Below are 18,247 nucleotides of genomic sequence, written 5' to 3'. Positions count from 1 at the left end.
TAGTTCAGAAAGTCGGAATAGTGCCACCTATTGTATCCTAAGCTCCAAACGCACACGTATTCTAGGTTTTCCTCCTTGAAGGTTTTGCATCCTATTGCTTGCTAGACATGATCCTGCTTCACTTGTGAGAGCAGACAAGAACAACGTGGAATGGTTACATGATACTGACAACTCTACATGAACGTTTTAGGATGGATTTGAATTCTGCAAGAAGTTTCCATAGCAATTGTAATTCTTCATTTTTACATAGATGTTCTAATCTACAAGATCACAATCTTGATTTCAGTTTATTGTAGGTGATATCAGCGGTTTCTTTCCATCTCTAAAGTGATACTCAGAGGGGTGCTACACAGAAATTAAAATTGTACTGTATCCATTTTAACTGTCTTTAAGCACAAAAATCAATTTTATACGTTTTTTTAAAAAAGTCACAGAGGGTGTGTATAACCTGTGCAACAAAATGGAATTAAAGATTTGCTTATACGGAATTGGGGGAAAATGGAAATAAAAGACATTTGAACCCTTTTAAAATCCATATTGAACTGTGAGCATAGCAAATTACAACATAGAAGTCATATTTTCAGGGACAGCTTTAGCCCTTTTCCAGCAACAATCTGACTGCCATTGCCTTGGAAACTGAACCAGAGGCGAAGGAAGGGATCAGGGTTGAAAATTATGGTGGTGGTGGGGGCATCATTTGATTGCTTTCCCTTAGGGCTGAAATACTGAGGTAATAATAATACTAAGGTAATAATGACAGAGTTTATAAACAGCAAGTTACAAAACTCTGTTGAATGATTTAATGCATTTTCAAACTGTAATGAAGAAAACACTAAACGTGTAAAAACAATCAGCCGAATACAAGTAAATAAAAACAAGTAGTTTCACATATTTATAAATTCAGGATTTTTTTCCCAAAAGAAATTGGCTTTCATAGACTTAAACAAATAAGATGTTTCACACCAAATTATTTTGACTCTAAAGCATGTACAGAATTTAAGTCTGTGAAAACCGATGTGCACTCCTCATGGGGACCCCCCCACACACGCAAAAGATCTTTGAATTTGTCCAGTGATGCATCCAAGTGAAGTTCTGCATCAATAATGAAAATATGTAACAGCAACTTCCCTCCATTTTATGAAATGCTGGATATAATTAGTTCAGCATTGATTCTCTCTCTTTAGAACACTCCTGATTCCATGCATGGCCAAAACTGAAATGCTTGCACATGTTCAGTCAGTGTAACATTGTCCACCACCAATCTTTGCCCTACTGGAAGGGGAAATTTATGGCCTCGATATTACATCCAAGTAGTAGAATATATAAAAGTTAAAAGATGTTACAGTCATTCAACTGATTAAGAATTAGTCTGCTCCTGAGAACTTGTCTCAAGCACCTTGGCTGGTTCCTCCACTCCATCCCCCGAGAAAATAAGTTAGTGTGTACTCCTTTCTGATGTCAGAGGTTGATCCCTCTGGTGATATAAAGGCCAGCAGATACTGGAAGCAATGACAATTAAACTGCATACAATCCAATGGCCCTGTGTTACATATGTATATGTTAAATACAGTTTAGGATAGTAGGATCACACCATTAACCTTTCCTCCAACCTAAGTTTGTCAAGTCCATGTAAATTAAATGGTTAATCATTGCTCAGGATACTAGACATGGACCAGCCTGGAGTTGCTCTTATTCTATTAGCAGGAGGTACACATGGCAAAAGTATGGATTTCTTTTTTTTTTTTTTTTTTCTTTTTTTTAAGTATCCAGACTACATCCATGCTTATGTTTCTTTTCCTTCCTCTCTAACAAAAAGATTTTTAGTCTTGTTTGTAAAAAAAAAAAAAGTCTGCAGCCCAACACCAACCAAGTGTGTATGCCCCAGAGAGTAAAAAAAAAATCTGGTGAGTTTAAATTTTATCTTCCAAATTGTTAGAAACAAAAACTTTACAATTACTGTAGATACTGTGACAGTGTCCTTCAAATAAAAAGTCTTCTGATACCAGCAATTAAAGCCTACAGCTGATCACCTGAACCTTTCATCAGCAGGTATGGAAGTGTGGCAATTATGAAAGACTGAGGGTCTAATATATACTGTAATTCAGAAAAACAAGTGTTCTCAAAAAAATCAAGCTACTTTAAGACATTCTGCTCTATGAAGTCACCACATACATTCTGTTATAGTCTCTCCATTAAGTACCTCACCCCGTCTTATCCCTTCATAGTTTTATGCTTCAGCTTTCTGTTAGGACCTCAATTTTTTCATAATTACTTAATAGTGCACTTATTCTCCCCTTCTATTGCACCCCTTTGCCTTCATATACTAATGAATGAAAAATCTGGTTAACAAATCAGCCTCTCACCTTCCATCTAAACAGTGCTGTAGAGGACTCAAGCCCAGCTATTGTTTTATATAATCATAAGAATGTAATTAAAAGATCATAATAATTGCCATAAGATATTAATCAACTTTAAACATCCTACTATATAAGAAGACACCATCTAATTACTCTGATCTTTCATCTTATGCTGCGATATGTCAGACAGTTAGGGGCAGCTAAAAGGTCTCTCTGAAGCAGCCTTCCTCTTCCTTCTGAAAATGTCAGCTGCCACATGCATTTGCTTATTTGAGAAACAGCTGGCAATAACTCAACAGCCAGTACAACAAGGCTAAACACAGTGAGGAGCAAAGCCAGTGTAAGATCACTTGGGACTAAGGAGGGAAAAACTACAGAATTATTCCCTCTCGAATGGAGAAGGACTGCAGCAGTCCTAGTTAGAGCTGCAAGAACAAAGATGACGTGATGTTTATCTGTGGTATTGGCTCATTAGCCTTAAGTATTAATCATCTTAAAAATCACATTTGGCATAATTGTCTTTCTTCATCTTAAAGGCAGTATTTCAGACACAGACCAAATGCACTTTTTCGAGGTTATGGAAAGACTCAACCTATCCTGACCGAAATTCATTTTTTGAGGTAGCACTCATTTACTTCATATTGCTGGCTCAAAATAAAACTAGGGAAATGAACCCATTTAAAAATATGTTCACTGAAGATGTAAAAACAAAAACACAATTTCCTTTCTGGGTAGGTAACCAAAAAGGTGTCAAATCCTTCCTATACAAGTCAACTCACATTCAGTGGAACATCTGAAACTTTCATAAATGGTTTATAACAATAGCTATAAACTAAAGTGCTTTAAAACTTTGCTTGAACAGATTTCAGTGATTAGAATCACAATATTCTGGATTTTTGCTAGTGTGAGATGCTATAAGATTGGAATGAGCTTTATGCATGAAGGGCAGAATGAATATTTTCTTGTTCTTTTTCAAGAGAAATGTGTAAAAACAGCCTGAATGTTTTAACGCAGCATTCTATGCACATTACAAGAGGTTGCTTGCTTTTTCTCTCTCAAATCCGTGTTATTTCTCCAGAAACAAGAATAAAATTGGAGTTGAAGTTACATTACACTGCAGCACTAAAAATCATACTTCAGACAGATGCAAACAAGAAAATGTTTACCATGATACTACTATTACTGAAATTCACACTTCTTGAAGTTCAGCCCTGCAGATTCCTTTTAACATAAGGCAGATATGTAAAATTATGGAAAATGCAATAGACTACTATATATTCTTCACAATAAGTATATAAAATTCACATTAAAGTCACAAATGTAATGCCCTAATGTTCATCTAGCAAATGCTGAATAGCTTACGAACACATATGTGCTCTATATAACAGTGAACTCCTTTCTACTGACCAGTGGATGCTAAGATATAAAAGTTCATACACAAGACAAACTAATTTTTAAAAAAGTCACATTTTCTGTACATTACATGCAAATGGTGCACAATGTGGTAACAACAACATTTGCAAAGCGCTCCTTTTAAGGGAGAACTTTTACAATGAAGGCAGACTAATATTCAAAAGAGTCTGCAACAACAAAATAAGTTTACAAGTCCATGGCAACAAAAGCAAACATTCTTCCAGCATCTCATTTTTCCTGTAACAACGCAGGGATGTTGATGTTCCAGCCAATAGCCTGACGATCAAACCCACAGGTAAATAGGTTACATATTGGATGGTCTTCGCTCCAAGCTGAACAGCAAACCATTCTTCTATGGCCCTATTACAATTTAAATAAATAAATTAGTATTACATTAGACAAGAAAGATGTTTCAAATTAGCAACCTATTCACTATACTAACTCATGATAAACCGATACAAGTATCTGTTTGCATTTACCAAATGAAGCTATTCAAATAGATTTTTTTATATTATCTAATAAGTCACACCAGGATAAACTTTCCAGTATCTTGAGCTCCAGTGTTTAACAGAACACAAAACGTTTTTAATTTTTATTAAAAATTCTTAGTCACTCTCTTGCCATGCATACTTCCATCAGAAAAAAAAAAAGTTCTCAAATACAATGAAGTACATTTGGCATGTTATAGAGCACAAAAAAAAAATGTAAGTCAATGGTTCCTGTTCAAGAACAAGTTAGTTTGTAAAATGAAAATTTATATGTCATGAATGGTGTCAAGTATCAGGGAGTAGCCGTGTTAGTCTATAGCCACAAAACCAACAAGGAGTCCAGTGGCATCTGAAGAAGTGAGTTTTTTTAATCCACAAAAGCTTATGCCCAAATAATTTGTTAGTCTTTAAAGTGTCACCAGACTCCTTGCTGTTTATATGCCATGAATAAGGCTACGTTTTAGACACAAGTATTTTTAGTATAAGTCATGGACCGGTCACAGGCAGTAAACAAAAATTCAAGGCCCATGACCAGTCTATGACTTCTACTATATACCCCTGACTAAAACTTTACGGGACAGGAGGGCAGGTCTGGGAGCACTGCGAGTGCTGGAGGGGATGTTCCAGGGGCCGCCCAAAGAGTGCGGGGGGGGGCGTGGCCCAGTGGGGGCACCGTGGGTGCTGGGACAGGCTCCCTGTCCAGCTCCTGCGATGCAGCGACGTTCAACTCCTAGCTCCATATGCTGCCTCTCCTCCACAATAAACCCCAGTTCTGAAGCTCCCATTAGCTGAGAACCGCGGCCAATGGGAGCTGCGGAGGCAGCGCCTGCATGCAAAGACAGCATGTGGAGCTAGGAGCTGAAGAAGAGGAGTTCTTGTTGTCCTTCTGGGGAGCACTCCCATCAGGTAAGCACCACCCCATGCCCCAATCCCCAGCGTTGAGCCCCCCTATACCCAAACTCCTGCTGCTGGGGGGCCAGGGGCTGAGACTTCCCTAGCAGTGGTCTGTGCACCTGGCCTAGGGGCTGCCTGAGCTGCTCAGGCAGCTCCCAAGCCAGCCACATAGGCTGCTGCAAAATCTGTGACTTTCGTGACAAACACGGAACCTTAGCTATGAAGTCTTATGTGGATCTCTCGGAATATCATGAAAGAAAATAACTTTGTTTAGAAAAGCAGGCCTGGGACATAACAAATAACTTTCTATAGAAAGCTTCACAATAATTTTACTATGACTGTACAGATCTGTGCTGCTGATACTAAAGTATTACTAACCTAAAGGAGCATTTACAGTCTAGAAAAATCTATATCCTACCGAGAAATAATTTCAGAGATTTGTAAATATAGTTTCTCCAGAACAACAAGAGTTCTGAAGGACTTTGTTCCTTTTACTTATTCCCTGTAAAAATGTATCTACAAATTTAATAGCAAAGAGCATGAAACTATGAAAAATTCTCAATCCCTGCCCCATTTCTATCATCTTAAATATCTATCAAGTAGCATGCAAATTCTCAATTTAAGTATTATATTCTCTGTTGAACTGCTTTCTTGATACATTTTAGAATTAAAAACAAGATTAATGCCATATTGCAAAATGTTTTTTAGTTACACCAAATACAAGACAGAAACTGACCAACACCACTTCTCGCTCAAACACTGCTCCCTAAGAGTGTCTACACCCAACAACAAAACCCTGTGGCAGAGCATCTCAGAGCCTAGATTAACTGATTCAGGCTTGCTCTACAGTGCTCAAAATAGCAGTGGAGATGTTTGGGCTCAAGCTGGAGACCGTCCCACTCTTACTGGGTATCAAAGCCTGTGCTCCAGTCAAAGCCTGAATGTCTACACTTCTAAATTTAGTTCTGCAGCATGCGTTCAAGTCAGCTGACCCAGGCTGAGACACACTGCCTTAGTTGTTGGATTTTGGTTTTTTTTTTGGCTGTGTAGATGTACCCTAATATGGATCCTAAATATCATTTGTTGGTCTCACCTGAAAGGTAAGTTCTTCAGCAAGACTGTATCCCTTAAAACCATGCTGGGGCACTGGTAATACTGGCTTATATGAAAGAGTATCACCAACTGAATCACCATCACCCTGGGTCCTACCTAATTACTGATCTTGCTCAACCCAGAAGTCTTAATCTACTTTTTTTTTTTTTTTTTTTTTTAAGTATTAACAAAAGTTACTTTTTGCAAGAAAAATAATAGCAGCCTGTTCAGTGACATTCCAATGGCTCTGCATTCATAAGAGATATGGCTTTGGTTTCTGATCATTCATTCTCTTAACCAAGAAAGGCTAATACTATTGTGCAATCATGCTATTAGTCTCATTGTGGGAGAAAAATAAGGTCTCACAACAGCTACCCCTCAAGTCAATTAACAAGCAGTGCCAAACAGAATCCTTGCCATCCCTCAAATCATAAGGATCATTACTGTAGACTGAAGCATCAAAAAACCAAATCAAAATACTGACACTTCTACACTCCCTTCCCTGTTCCTTATGGTTAAGCTATTCTCAAAATCTCTCTTTTAAACTGTGTAGCACTGTTTTACAGATGCTGCATGCCACACCCAGAGTGGACTGCATTTCAGTAGCAAGCGATATGATTTCTATACATCTACCTTCCAGGAATGTTGTAAGATGCAGAGTTTGTAACACGCTTCAAGGTCCTATGGAATGCTTGAAAGATGCTATAGAGTTGCAGTATTAAGTAAGTTTACTCTCATTTTAAATGATAGTTATTGTTAGAACAAGTGACTATATAAAAGTGGCACCTTATTACTCAGATCTATTTTGTGGCTATTATGAGTCACACTAGCTAAATTTTTCATGACTATTTTTACTACATTATTCAGGTTAACATTACAGCCCCTAAACAAAAGGAGAGAAAAATGTTGGGTTGTTTGTTTTTTTTTTTAACCTACACATCAACTCTATTGCCAAGACACAAGTACAAAATGGATACTAGCACAAGCATGGGAAAAAAGCATCACTATCAAAAACTTCAGTTTGCAGGATGGACAGCAACATTTTTTTACTTGTAAACTAAACAAATTTAATAAGCAATCACTGAGAGACCTGGAACTTCAAGATGTTAGGTAGTCAGTCCTTTCTCAGAGCAAATCCATGTTCTAAGATAGGCTCTACATTTAGACTTCAAGTGGTATTTAAACATTCTTCACCTCATTTATAACATTGAAAAAAACTCAAATACTTCAGCACAGAGAAGTCAAGGTGAAACCAGCTGAACTGAAGATATACATCATACCTATTTTGTGGATTCAGAAAAAGAAATTACATTAATTTATCGGTTCCAAAGTTTGCAAGGAGATTTACCCAAATTTAGAAAACCCAAAATGTTTTGTATTAAATGCGAATTTTCAGTAACTGACAAAATTTTCACTCCAGAAATTCAGCTACCTGTCTGTTACTGCGAGGGAGCCGTGCTAATCGCACTCCTGACATGTCGAATAATCTAACCTGACGGTTGTCATGTGGAAGGGCAATGATTCTTTGGCCAACACATACATTAATCCTGCACAGAAAAGATAAAAGTAGGTTATGTACAAAACTGAGCCTGACAAATAGGACTTGACAGTACAAGTCTGAGTTCATTGACAGTGATGTGGCTGAATATTTACTATTAAATTTAACAGTATCGTGTGTGTATTACAGCTAAGATTTTTTTTATTGGAATAAGCTTGATCATCTGTGGCACACACACACGGATGCACAATTACCACCAGAAACTCCAGGAAAGCAAAATTATCTACTTTTTAAGAAGCTTTTTACAAATCCAACCCAAGCTTTGTTTTCACTCTTGATCATTGAATTTTAGTTCAGGTTCAATACACTTTAACTTTTAAGGTTAACTCAACTGATTATTTGTTTACCTGTTCACTGCAGAGTCTGTACGGATAGTAGCAATAGGAGATCTCATATTTTTCAAGTCCCAGACTTTCACAGTACGGTCATCACTACCCGAAACAACATTGTCGCCCACTGTGAAAACAGCTGATGTCACGGTACTAAACAATTGGGAGTAAAAAAGAATAATAAATCAAACCTTCAGGAAGAGTTAAGGAACCTTGATTTCAAGTTCTTCTGTTAACTATTCTTATGTTCCCTTAAATGTATAATTTGCAATAGATAATTTCAAACCAAAGTGACTAAAACTTAAAGTCTTCAAGTGAGAGACATTAGACTTTGAATAAACTGTCAGTGGAAATCAGGGAAGCCAAGTCACATAGGACATAAAGCTAAACTGGACAAAGCACTAGGAAAAACAACATTGTAGAGAAAAATGTTCCACTGGTACAGACAGACTAGAGAAACTAACTGGTCATAAGAACCGCCATACAGGTGAGACCTATGGTCCATCTAGTCCAGTATCCTGTCTTGAACAGTGGTCAGTACCAGAGCTTAAGTAGGAATTTTGGAGTGATCTACCTCATCCTCCCCTTGCAATCTCTGGCAGTCAGAGATTTGGGATCACTCAACTACAGGGATTGCATCCCTGACCCTGTTGGCTAATACCCATTGATGGACCTACCCTCCATGAACTTATCTAGCTCTTTTTTGAAAACAGTTATGTTTTTGGCCATCACAACAAGTTCCACAGGTTAATTGTACGTTGTATGAAAAAATATTTCCTCTTGTTTGTATTAAACCTGTTGCCTACTAGTTTCATCAGGTGACTCCTGGGTTTTGTATTGTGAGAGAGGGTAAACAACACTTCTCTATTCATTCTTTCCACACCATTCATGTTTCTATAGACCTTTAACATGTCCCTGTCCACCCTTGTCTCTTTTCTAAACTGAACAATCCTAATACTTTTAGTCTCTCCTTGTACTGAAGCCGCTCCATGCCCTTGATCAACTTGGCTGCCCTTCTCTGAACCTTTACCAATTCCACTATATCCTTTTGAGAATGGGTGACTAGAGGTATTCAAGGGTGGGGGGCACTGTGATATATATAGTGGTATTATGATATTTTCTCTCTTATCTATCCTTTTCCTAATGGTCCCTAACACAGTTAGCTTTTTTGACTGGTGCTGCAAACTGAGCTGAAGTTTTCAGAGAACTGTCAATGGCGAATCCAAGGTCTCTTTCTTCAGTGGTAAAAGCTAATTTAGAGCCCATATGTATATATGTGTAATTGAGATTATTTTCTTCAATGGGCATTACTTTGCATTTATCACTGTTGAATTTCATCTGCCATTTTGTTGCCCAGTCACGCACTTTTGTAATTCTTCAGTCAGGTTTGGACTTCACTGTCATAACTGTCCTACTCAGATCTGAACCTTAGAGTTCAGAACATGAGAAGCTAGCATGAAACCTCCAAAGCTTAATTACCAGCTTAGATCTGATAGCGCTGCCACCGATCAGGAATTTTAGGGCCTGATACCCTCTGGTCCCCCCAAACCTTCCCAGGGGACCCCAAGACCCAGATTCCTTGAGTCTCACAACAAAGGGGAAAAAACCATTTCCCTTCCCCCTCTTTACCTCCTCCCAGATTTCCCCGCCCTGGGGACCCTAGGATACTCCTGCTTCAAGTCCTTAAAACACAAGTACCGAGAGATCAAATCTCTCTCTCCCCTCACCCAGAGGGTATGCAAAGTCAGTCTTTGTAACTCTAACACAAAGAGATGTTCCCCCTCCCTTCGTTTCTTAGCCTTAACCAGTGAAAAACACTCAAACAGGTCTTAAAAAGAAAGCTTTATATAAAAAGAAAGAAAAAGGATATAAAATGGTCTCTCTGTATCAAGGTGACAATATACAGGGTCAATTGCTTAGAGGAAAAAAGGAATAAACAGCTTTATCCAAAAAGAATACAATTTAACACATTCCAGCAACTACACACATGTAAATACAAAAAAACAATATAAACCTGTTGTCTTACTATCCTTGTACTTACAACTTGGAAACAGAAGATTAGAAAGCCTGGAGATAGAAAGATCACTCTCAGAGCTGAGAGGGTCACCGAACCAAGACAAAGAACAAAGAACTCACACCCAAAATTTCCCTCCACCCAGATTTGAAAAAGTCTTGTTTCCTGATTGGTCCTCTGGTCAGGTGTTTGGTTCCCTTTGTTAACTCTTTACAGGTAAAAGAACATTAACCCTTAGCTATCTGTTTATTACATTCACGATCTTGAATAATTTTTTATTATTTGCAAACTTTGCCACTTCACTTGTCACTCCCCTTTCCAAATAATTTGTGAACATACTGAACAGCACAGGTCACAGTTATCATATCACAGATTTAAGTATAATGGGTCAGATATGTATACCTCAGCACTCTAAAGGAAGAATAATGTTGCCAGGAAAGGTAAATACAGAATATCTAATATATTGCTGAACGCTAACGAAGGATGAAAATGTTATGAGAAGTGACCATAAAGGAATAGCCATTTAGTTGTTAAACTTGAAATGACACATCTCAGGGGTTTTGGCCTATTTCTTCAATTTTATTTCATTAATATATACACAAATTCTCAACTAAAAATTTGTTGGCTAGTTTCCAACTACCCAAAGTTCTCAAGGCATTTGCTTCCCTCTCCTAAATCATTAAAGTACGCTTCTCAGCTCAGTTTCTGTGGATGTGATTTAATAACCTATCCCATAGCTGAGGTCAGGCACATCAATTCCTTGGAATTTAGTAATTTTAATTTAAGGTGTCAGCTGTTCCTGTCATTCCTGTTGTACTGTGAGAATTTGATTTCATGTCTATTCAGACTACTGATTGAGATTAGCACTATCCAGGTCACAACAGACCAGTTTACGCAAGCCCTCTTAATTTAAATTGACATCAAATTAAACTCTAATTAGGACTCAACTCCACTGTATTAATGACACAAAGTTTCTTAATGCACTATTAGAGTGCAACTAAGCTATCCAGGGAAATTTACACAGCATGAATCAAAGGCGTTCACAACCTAATCTTCAGAACTCCATGCTCCCCAGCACAAAAATAAAGGCACCTATGCACCTACACAATACTTTTGGGGTCACAAAAACCAAAGACACAATCTGGCTCCCACTGACAACAAGAGCAGGATGGAGCCCTTGGACAGCAAAATAACAGGAGCCCTAGATGATTGGGATGAATACCCTTTCATGGTAAAATTACTTCACTCTTGGGCTAGATAGTTTTATATGGTACATGTCTTTTCCATACCATGCAATAGAGTTAAACAAATAGAAAATCTTTCCTCCAAAGTATAACCTACAAATACATGGTTTCTGTATGATACTACACTAGCTCTTCATGCAACCAGGACACTCCTCAGTAGTAAGTTTCTCATAGGGTTTCCCCAAAAGCCACCAAATGAGATTTTCCCCCCTCTACCACATGAACTGTTCCTCTCCTGGATCTCTTCAATGGAGAGGTAAAGAGGGTATGTTTACATTGCAATTGAACACATGTAGTGGGTCCATACCACCTGACTTGGGCTTGTGAGGCTCAGGCTAAGCAGCTGTTTAAGTGAGGGTCCCAGAGTCCAGGCTCAAACCCAAGCCTGAACATCTAGACTGCAGTTAAACAGCATGGACCCCCCACAGGTTTTTAATTGCAACGTAGACATACCCAGAGAAGCTGCAGTTGCCACCACCTCTCTGCAGATGGACAACAAGCAGTAAATTATCAGAGCTTAAACTACTGCTAGATAAACAAGTTTACTACAAACCAAGCTTAAGTTTCTTTAAGGTGGAATGCATTCAGTGAAACATTTAAACTGCTTGTAAATTAAATTCAGAAATGGGTGCAAACAATACCATTGGCTTAAGAGTGTGGGCTAGTGCTACGCTGTTCTCATAGCTCATTTGAAACCCTCTACTATTCCAATCTGGGCTTTTCTTGATATGAGACTGGTAAAAATCACATCAAACTGTAAGGTTCTTTAATTTAAACAAAATAGGAACAACGAAGGCCAAAGTTTTTCAGTTACAAACTAAAACAGAACTTGAATTCAGGGGGTTTGCTGAAGCAGCCAGTTAATGTGTGAGCACCTAACATTTGGAGACCTAGAAGTTTAAAAAAAAAAAAATAAAAGATCAAAATTTAGCTGCACTGAATACAAAATATTAATGTAAGTAAAAAAGGAAGAGATTAAGTAACTTCTCACTTTTTCTGCTATTACTGGCCTTTAAGTGGTTCTAAACAAGTTAAAACTGTAGCTAACATCCCCTTGGCTAAATTAATAAAAAGCATCAACAAAAGATCATTAGACCCCGTGTTAATGGAATGCTAAAAGACATTAGGTTTTTAATAACTCAAAAGGATGACAGGCATTGTAGGACAAAAAAACTGGCAAAGAGGCAGTCGTCTTATGACACCTTAAACTGTGGGTCCCACAGGGAGTTTGGTGTGCTACTACTGTTCTCCAGGAAAGCTTCAGACTCTGCCAAACCCCAGCAAAACTCATTTATCTTGTCGTAGCGAGCAGCCGAGCATATACTTCCAGCTGACAGCATGGCACTTTCTCACCACACACCACTGCCTGATCTGGAACATTCTGCTCCCTCCGTGGGTCTCAATCAATGGAAATACTGTGATGCTAGCACTCCTCATTAGGACTAACAGCTGTCTCCCCAGTCACACAGAGACACAAAACTATTTTGCATAACAATCTGCTGAAATTTCACACACAGGGAAAAAAATGATGTTGAAAATGTTGGACCATGAAATGCTGATACAGTATGTTTTCTGGCACCATATCAAAAAAAATTAACACTAGAGTTTCCTTTATTTGCAGTACACACTATTTTAGAAAGTGTTAAACATATAACAATAATACAGTGCTTTTCGTATCGAGGAAGATGCCTGTATGCTCTTGAAGACTAAATATGCTGTGAGAAGTTATGACTAGGTACTAGGGTTTTGTTCAGGCCAGCCAGCTGAGATTCATTCTGAAATTGGACTTACAAAGACAGACAACCTGGACATCGTGAATAACTGATTTATTGTTATTTAATAAATAACTACTCAAAAGTGTTATTTTTATACAAATGCAGTATAGTTACAGTCGTGTCAGTCCCAGGATATTAGGCAGACAAGGCGGGTAAGGTAATATCTTTTATTGGACCATTTTATGCTGGTGAGAGACACAAGCTTTCGAGCTCACACAGAGCTCTTCTGATTACCTTCCCCAGAAGAAGAGCTCTGTGTGGCTTGAAAGCTTGTCTCTCTCACTAAAAGAAGTTTGTCCAATAAAAGGTATTACCATGTTTATATAAAGTACACGTTATAAAACCTAGAAACATGACAGTTGAAACAAACAAACATTTTCACTTAGATAAAAAGTAGTATTTCTCATTGCACTTATTCTCTAGATAAATTTAGATTAGAACCCTTCCAGCCAAATTGGAAGTAATTTTTTTCTAAGAATAGCTCCAGCAAAGGACAAACAAAAAACTACTTCAAAAGTAAAAAAGTCAGTGCAAATCTATCACTAACCATCAGCTGAGCTCTCCCTATCTGACCATCATAAATTAAAGGGCTAGGTGATGACAGTTTGAATACAACCCAATAGTTATACCCCCAACATATCCTAAACGTCCTCCGTCACTTATTTCCCCACTGTTTTGTCACCCCAGTAGTACATCCCTGATGTGTTACTGCCCCTGTACATGCCCTATTAGTAAACTGTAAGCTATTCAAGGCAAGGAACCCATCTCATTTTATTCTTGTCATGAACACATTTTAAAGTAACCACACAATTGCAATCCTTCAAGAAAAAAAAAAAAAAAAGAGAAGAAGAAGAACTAGGTAAGTTCATGGAGGATAGCCCCATCAGTGACTATTAGCCAGGATGGGCAGGGTTGGTGTCCCTAGCCTCTGTTTCCTAGAAGCTGGGATGGGTGACAGGGAAGGATCACTTGATTACCTGTTCTGTTCATTCCCTCTGGGGCAGCTAGCATTGGCCACTGACAGAAGACAGGATACTGGACTAGATGGACCCATTATGGCTGTTCTTATGTTATTAGAATTTCTTGGCTCATTTTCTAGATTCACAAAAAAGGCTCTCTTTCAATTCTAGCATAACTGATTCTTATTCTAATTCAGATAGTATGCATTACTGATTATTCCATAGTATAGCAATGAGATACAAAATAATTATTTAGAACATAAAGGAGATTTCCTGTAACAACTCCTCCATATACCTGATTTTAATGCAATTATAGCAAATGCTGTACACCACTATTACAGAAAATGACTATTAAAGCACTTTGAGATTATTTATTTGATTATGCTCTCTGGACAGACATAACGATGTAAGAAAATGTCTAGTTAAAAAATCAGTGCAATGCACCCAGTAAAAACCAACATCACATATTTCATTATTTAAAAAGTAGAGAAAGTACAGTTAGACAAATTTAAATTCTAATTATATATTTGTATATCTCAAATTATAAATTTGAAATAATTTGCTAAGTTTATATTTTAATATTTTCCCCATTAGTTTGGTGAAATAGTAATTTCCCACTGTAGGCATTAATTATTAATTTCAAATTAGTTTGGTTTACAAACCAAAATGTGTTGTACTATTACAGCGAAAGTGATGACAATTTTTTATTTTCCTTTACTGGAGTTATTCCAAGTCAGTTGAAACAAAATGAAAGGAAAGGAAAGGACAGAAATGTGTCCATTTACTGACAGGGGAGGAAATGTAGGATCTTTTCCACTCATGTGTACCTCAAATATCCTAAATCAATTTAAAATCATATCAAATGCCAAAAAGTTGGTCCACTTATAAATATTGTCAAAACTGATACAAATAGAGTCTTTAGCCCACCTGCTGGTGAGGCTTAATGGCCAGTAACTGCATCAACTGTCAGTTTTTTTTATACTGCAGTTGCAATGAAAAACTAAAGAAATTGTTATGCCCAACTCTACAGAGAAGGTGGGGAAGGGTGAGCACATAGAGAATATGTCAAATACTTGTAGTAATTCTTGTCAGAAAGCAGTAAGAAAATGATATTCCAGAGCATTTACTATATTAGATCCCAATATAAAGACTCAACATCTCCACAGAGGACTCTAAAAAGGCCATAAAAACTAGATAAACAAGCTTGAAAATTATTTTTACACAAGTGTGTGGGAAGAATGTGCAAGAATAAGTAAGATACCACAACTCACAACACTGGACTTGAGACATCCAAGACATGCTCATCATACTATCCAGAAATGTCAGGAAGCTATTGGGGAGACACCCTAATTTGGCAAGAGTCAAAACCATACTGCTAAATATACAGTGTACGCACAACTTGATACTGCTGTTTTGCAATCTGCATGGAACAGTTGTCTTAAGTCAGCATTGCTGCACGTTGTCATGTGCACATGCATGTGTCTAATCTGTGAATGAAAATCTAGTATTTAGATGTACAAGTTTAGGACCCTGAAAGTGTACACGGAAAAATCTGACTCTAAAAGATTCAAGATTCAGGGCTAAGAACTTATTTTCAGTGCTCAAAAGTGTGCCAAGTGCTTTACAGTACAGACAAAAATACATGGTCCCTGTCCAGGACAGTTAATTCATTTACAGATGAGTTGCGAGGCAGGGTAACAAAACCAAACAAAACGAAGGAGGAAAGACGAAAGGTTACAATAACAGAATCATACAGGTATTAATTAGGGGTTTGAACAGAACATGAAACTAAACTTTTTAAGAAAAGAAAAGTTACATATACGAACACTTGACCAATTTCTTATGGATATTGCATTAACAGAGAAGGTCTTAATGAGGTTATATGAGAAAGCAGTCTGGAAAACCAGTCCAGGAGGGCATTCCATGCACAGGGACAGTAAGTAACTACACAGTCATAGATGAAGGAGAAATGGAGAACAAAGCCTCAGTGCTAGCATCACTAGCAGAGTAGAAGAGTGGGAATAACCTTGAGAAGTAGACACACTTTAATCAGTTGTATTGGTGTTAACGTAAATCCGACTTTGCAATTTTTCGTTTGTGTGTAGTCTTGTCCGGGTCCTCTGCACAGAGGTGAACTTCATTCAGAAGCACATAACCAGCAGATGTTTCCAGCAAGGTTAGGAATTACATCTTAGACACATTCAGTTGGAAATTTTCATTGATCAAATACTGTCTGAAGTCTCCAATATCCAGGATGGGTGATACTGGACTTTTGGTATCAGAAAGTAGCTGGAAAAATACACAATACTTTGTAGGTAGCATGGATTAGACATTTTTTTCAAGAAGGGAATGGATTTTTCCATCATTTGATAGTCCAAATAGAACTGTACTCACAAGAGCTTGGTGGAAGAAAATTGGTGGGCCTTCCCAGATGCTGATTCAGTATCTCTCAAAAATATTTAGCACCCACAAGTCTCCAAAGATTAGGGCCAATGATGGTAGAAGGTAGAAACTGATTGCTTACCTGTACTATAACCTTTCATAAACAAAAGATTGGTACTGCTTGGGAGCATGGGGCTTGAACAAACCAGGGTTATTTGCAAGATATTCTGGGCACCCCTGAATTCCTACTACTGCAATTTTAACTCTAAATACTCAAAAAAAAAAAAAAAAAAGACGGGCTAGATGATTGCACCCAGTTGACAAAGGGTGGCTTTATTAACATGTGTTGCACTCTTTCACACCCAAAAGCAGGTCCTCTACAAGAAAGAGGAGGTTTTCTAGTTTCTGCTGAAATTTTTGAGACAGCCTCAAAACCTGTAGTCAATGTATGCTTAAAAGTATCACTCCAAGACAGCCACTCTCATTTTTGTACTACAGACATCAGAAGCTGCCCTCATTTGATATTTGTCTCCAGTCCCCTCATTAATAAGGGTTTTTTAAGTCCATTTCTCTTTAGGAAATGAAATTTAAAGGCTCTCTTTTACAGAAAGAGAGATTCCAAGTTTCACAATTTCTCTCTCCCAATAAAGCTTAGTATTTTTTGCCTAGAACCACCACAGAGAATTAATATACTGTCAAACAGGAGGAGGGATCACAGTTTTCTGATAGTTCCAAACTTTCACAGTTCTCTTCCTCACAAATGTTCCTCAGTTCCAGTCTGATTTTATTACCTAAATCTCTCCTGAAGAGCTAAATCCTGTAATGATACTTTGGGAATTGGAGATAGGAACTGAGTACAGATAGCTACATAATATTGCAGCTGGAGTGTGAAAATAGGTACGCTGGTAATGGGAATTACATGATTTCAAAGGTCTGACCTCTGACTGTAAAACAACCAAAGAGGAAAGATGGCATTTGTCTGAATGCACTGTCTTTGAGGTAGCTATACTGAATAATGGAAGAATTGGTAGGAGCAGGTTGGAAGAACTGTCACAGATATGAGGAGTTCACATGTACTTTGAGGGATCAAGTAGGCCTCATTACCGTCAGGAGTTCTGCAGTTTGCATCAGCAGCTGCACACGAAGGCAGTTTTGTTACGGGGATTGTCAGCAGTCTGGTCTCTGGTACACAGTGAGGTGTACGCAGAGGCAGTGTTTCTGCAGGAATCCTCAGGTCAAGAGTAAAGGCATGGTTTTTGTGGAGTAGGCAGGCTCACTGTGAGTCTGACAGCTCATGTTCACTATGCCTAACATAACCCCAAGTTTTGTCTTAGAGCTAAGGTGTTATACTTTGGCCAAGTGCTCATGTACTCTGTTCCCAGAGCAGTCCATAGCATCTGTGAGGGTGTGTGTGTGTTATTGGAATGTTGGGGCATCACTCGAAGAGGGCAGAGTGAGGTTATGTTGTAGAGTAGCATGTGCCTTAACTCTATTTCCTGGTTTTCAGAGGAGCGAGCATATCTGAATGTGACCTGTGAGGGCCTGACACACTACTGAGCAACCGTAACTCTATGTTAAAGTTGTTTAGCATTTAATTCCCTTTGTTTAAAAACAATGTTTTTTTCTCTTAACAGCCCCATGGGTCACAGCCCAGCTCTCCCTCTCCACCACTTCTGGCTCCTTAGCGATGATTATCCAGGTAACTGAATGCCACTGGCTGTATATTATTCCCTTCACTGTTC

General features: G+C 38.1%; 1 protein-coding gene across 1 annotated transcript in view; it reads right to left on the bottom strand.

The window, feature by feature from the left end:
• Positions 1-271: 271 nt before the first annotated feature.
• WDR37 (WD repeat domain 37) overlaps positions 272-18,247 on the bottom strand; it is a 65,811-nt gene continuing 47,835 nt past the window's right edge. The window contains 3 exon segments of the mRNA XM_030550139.1: positions 272-4,130; positions 7,677-7,791; positions 8,150-8,284. Coding sequence (XP_030405999.1) covers positions 3,999-4,130; positions 7,677-7,791; positions 8,150-8,284 — 382 coding nt within the window. The 3' untranslated portion in view covers positions 272-3,998.

This window comes from Gopherus evgoodei, chromosome 2, assembly GCF_007399415.2.
Source record: "Gopherus evgoodei ecotype Sinaloan lineage chromosome 2, rGopEvg1_v1.p, whole genome shotgun sequence".
NCBI classification, from domain to species: Eukaryota; Metazoa; Chordata; order Testudines; family Testudinidae; genus Gopherus; species Gopherus evgoodei.
This window is presented reverse-complemented; position numbering and strand designations above follow the sequence as displayed.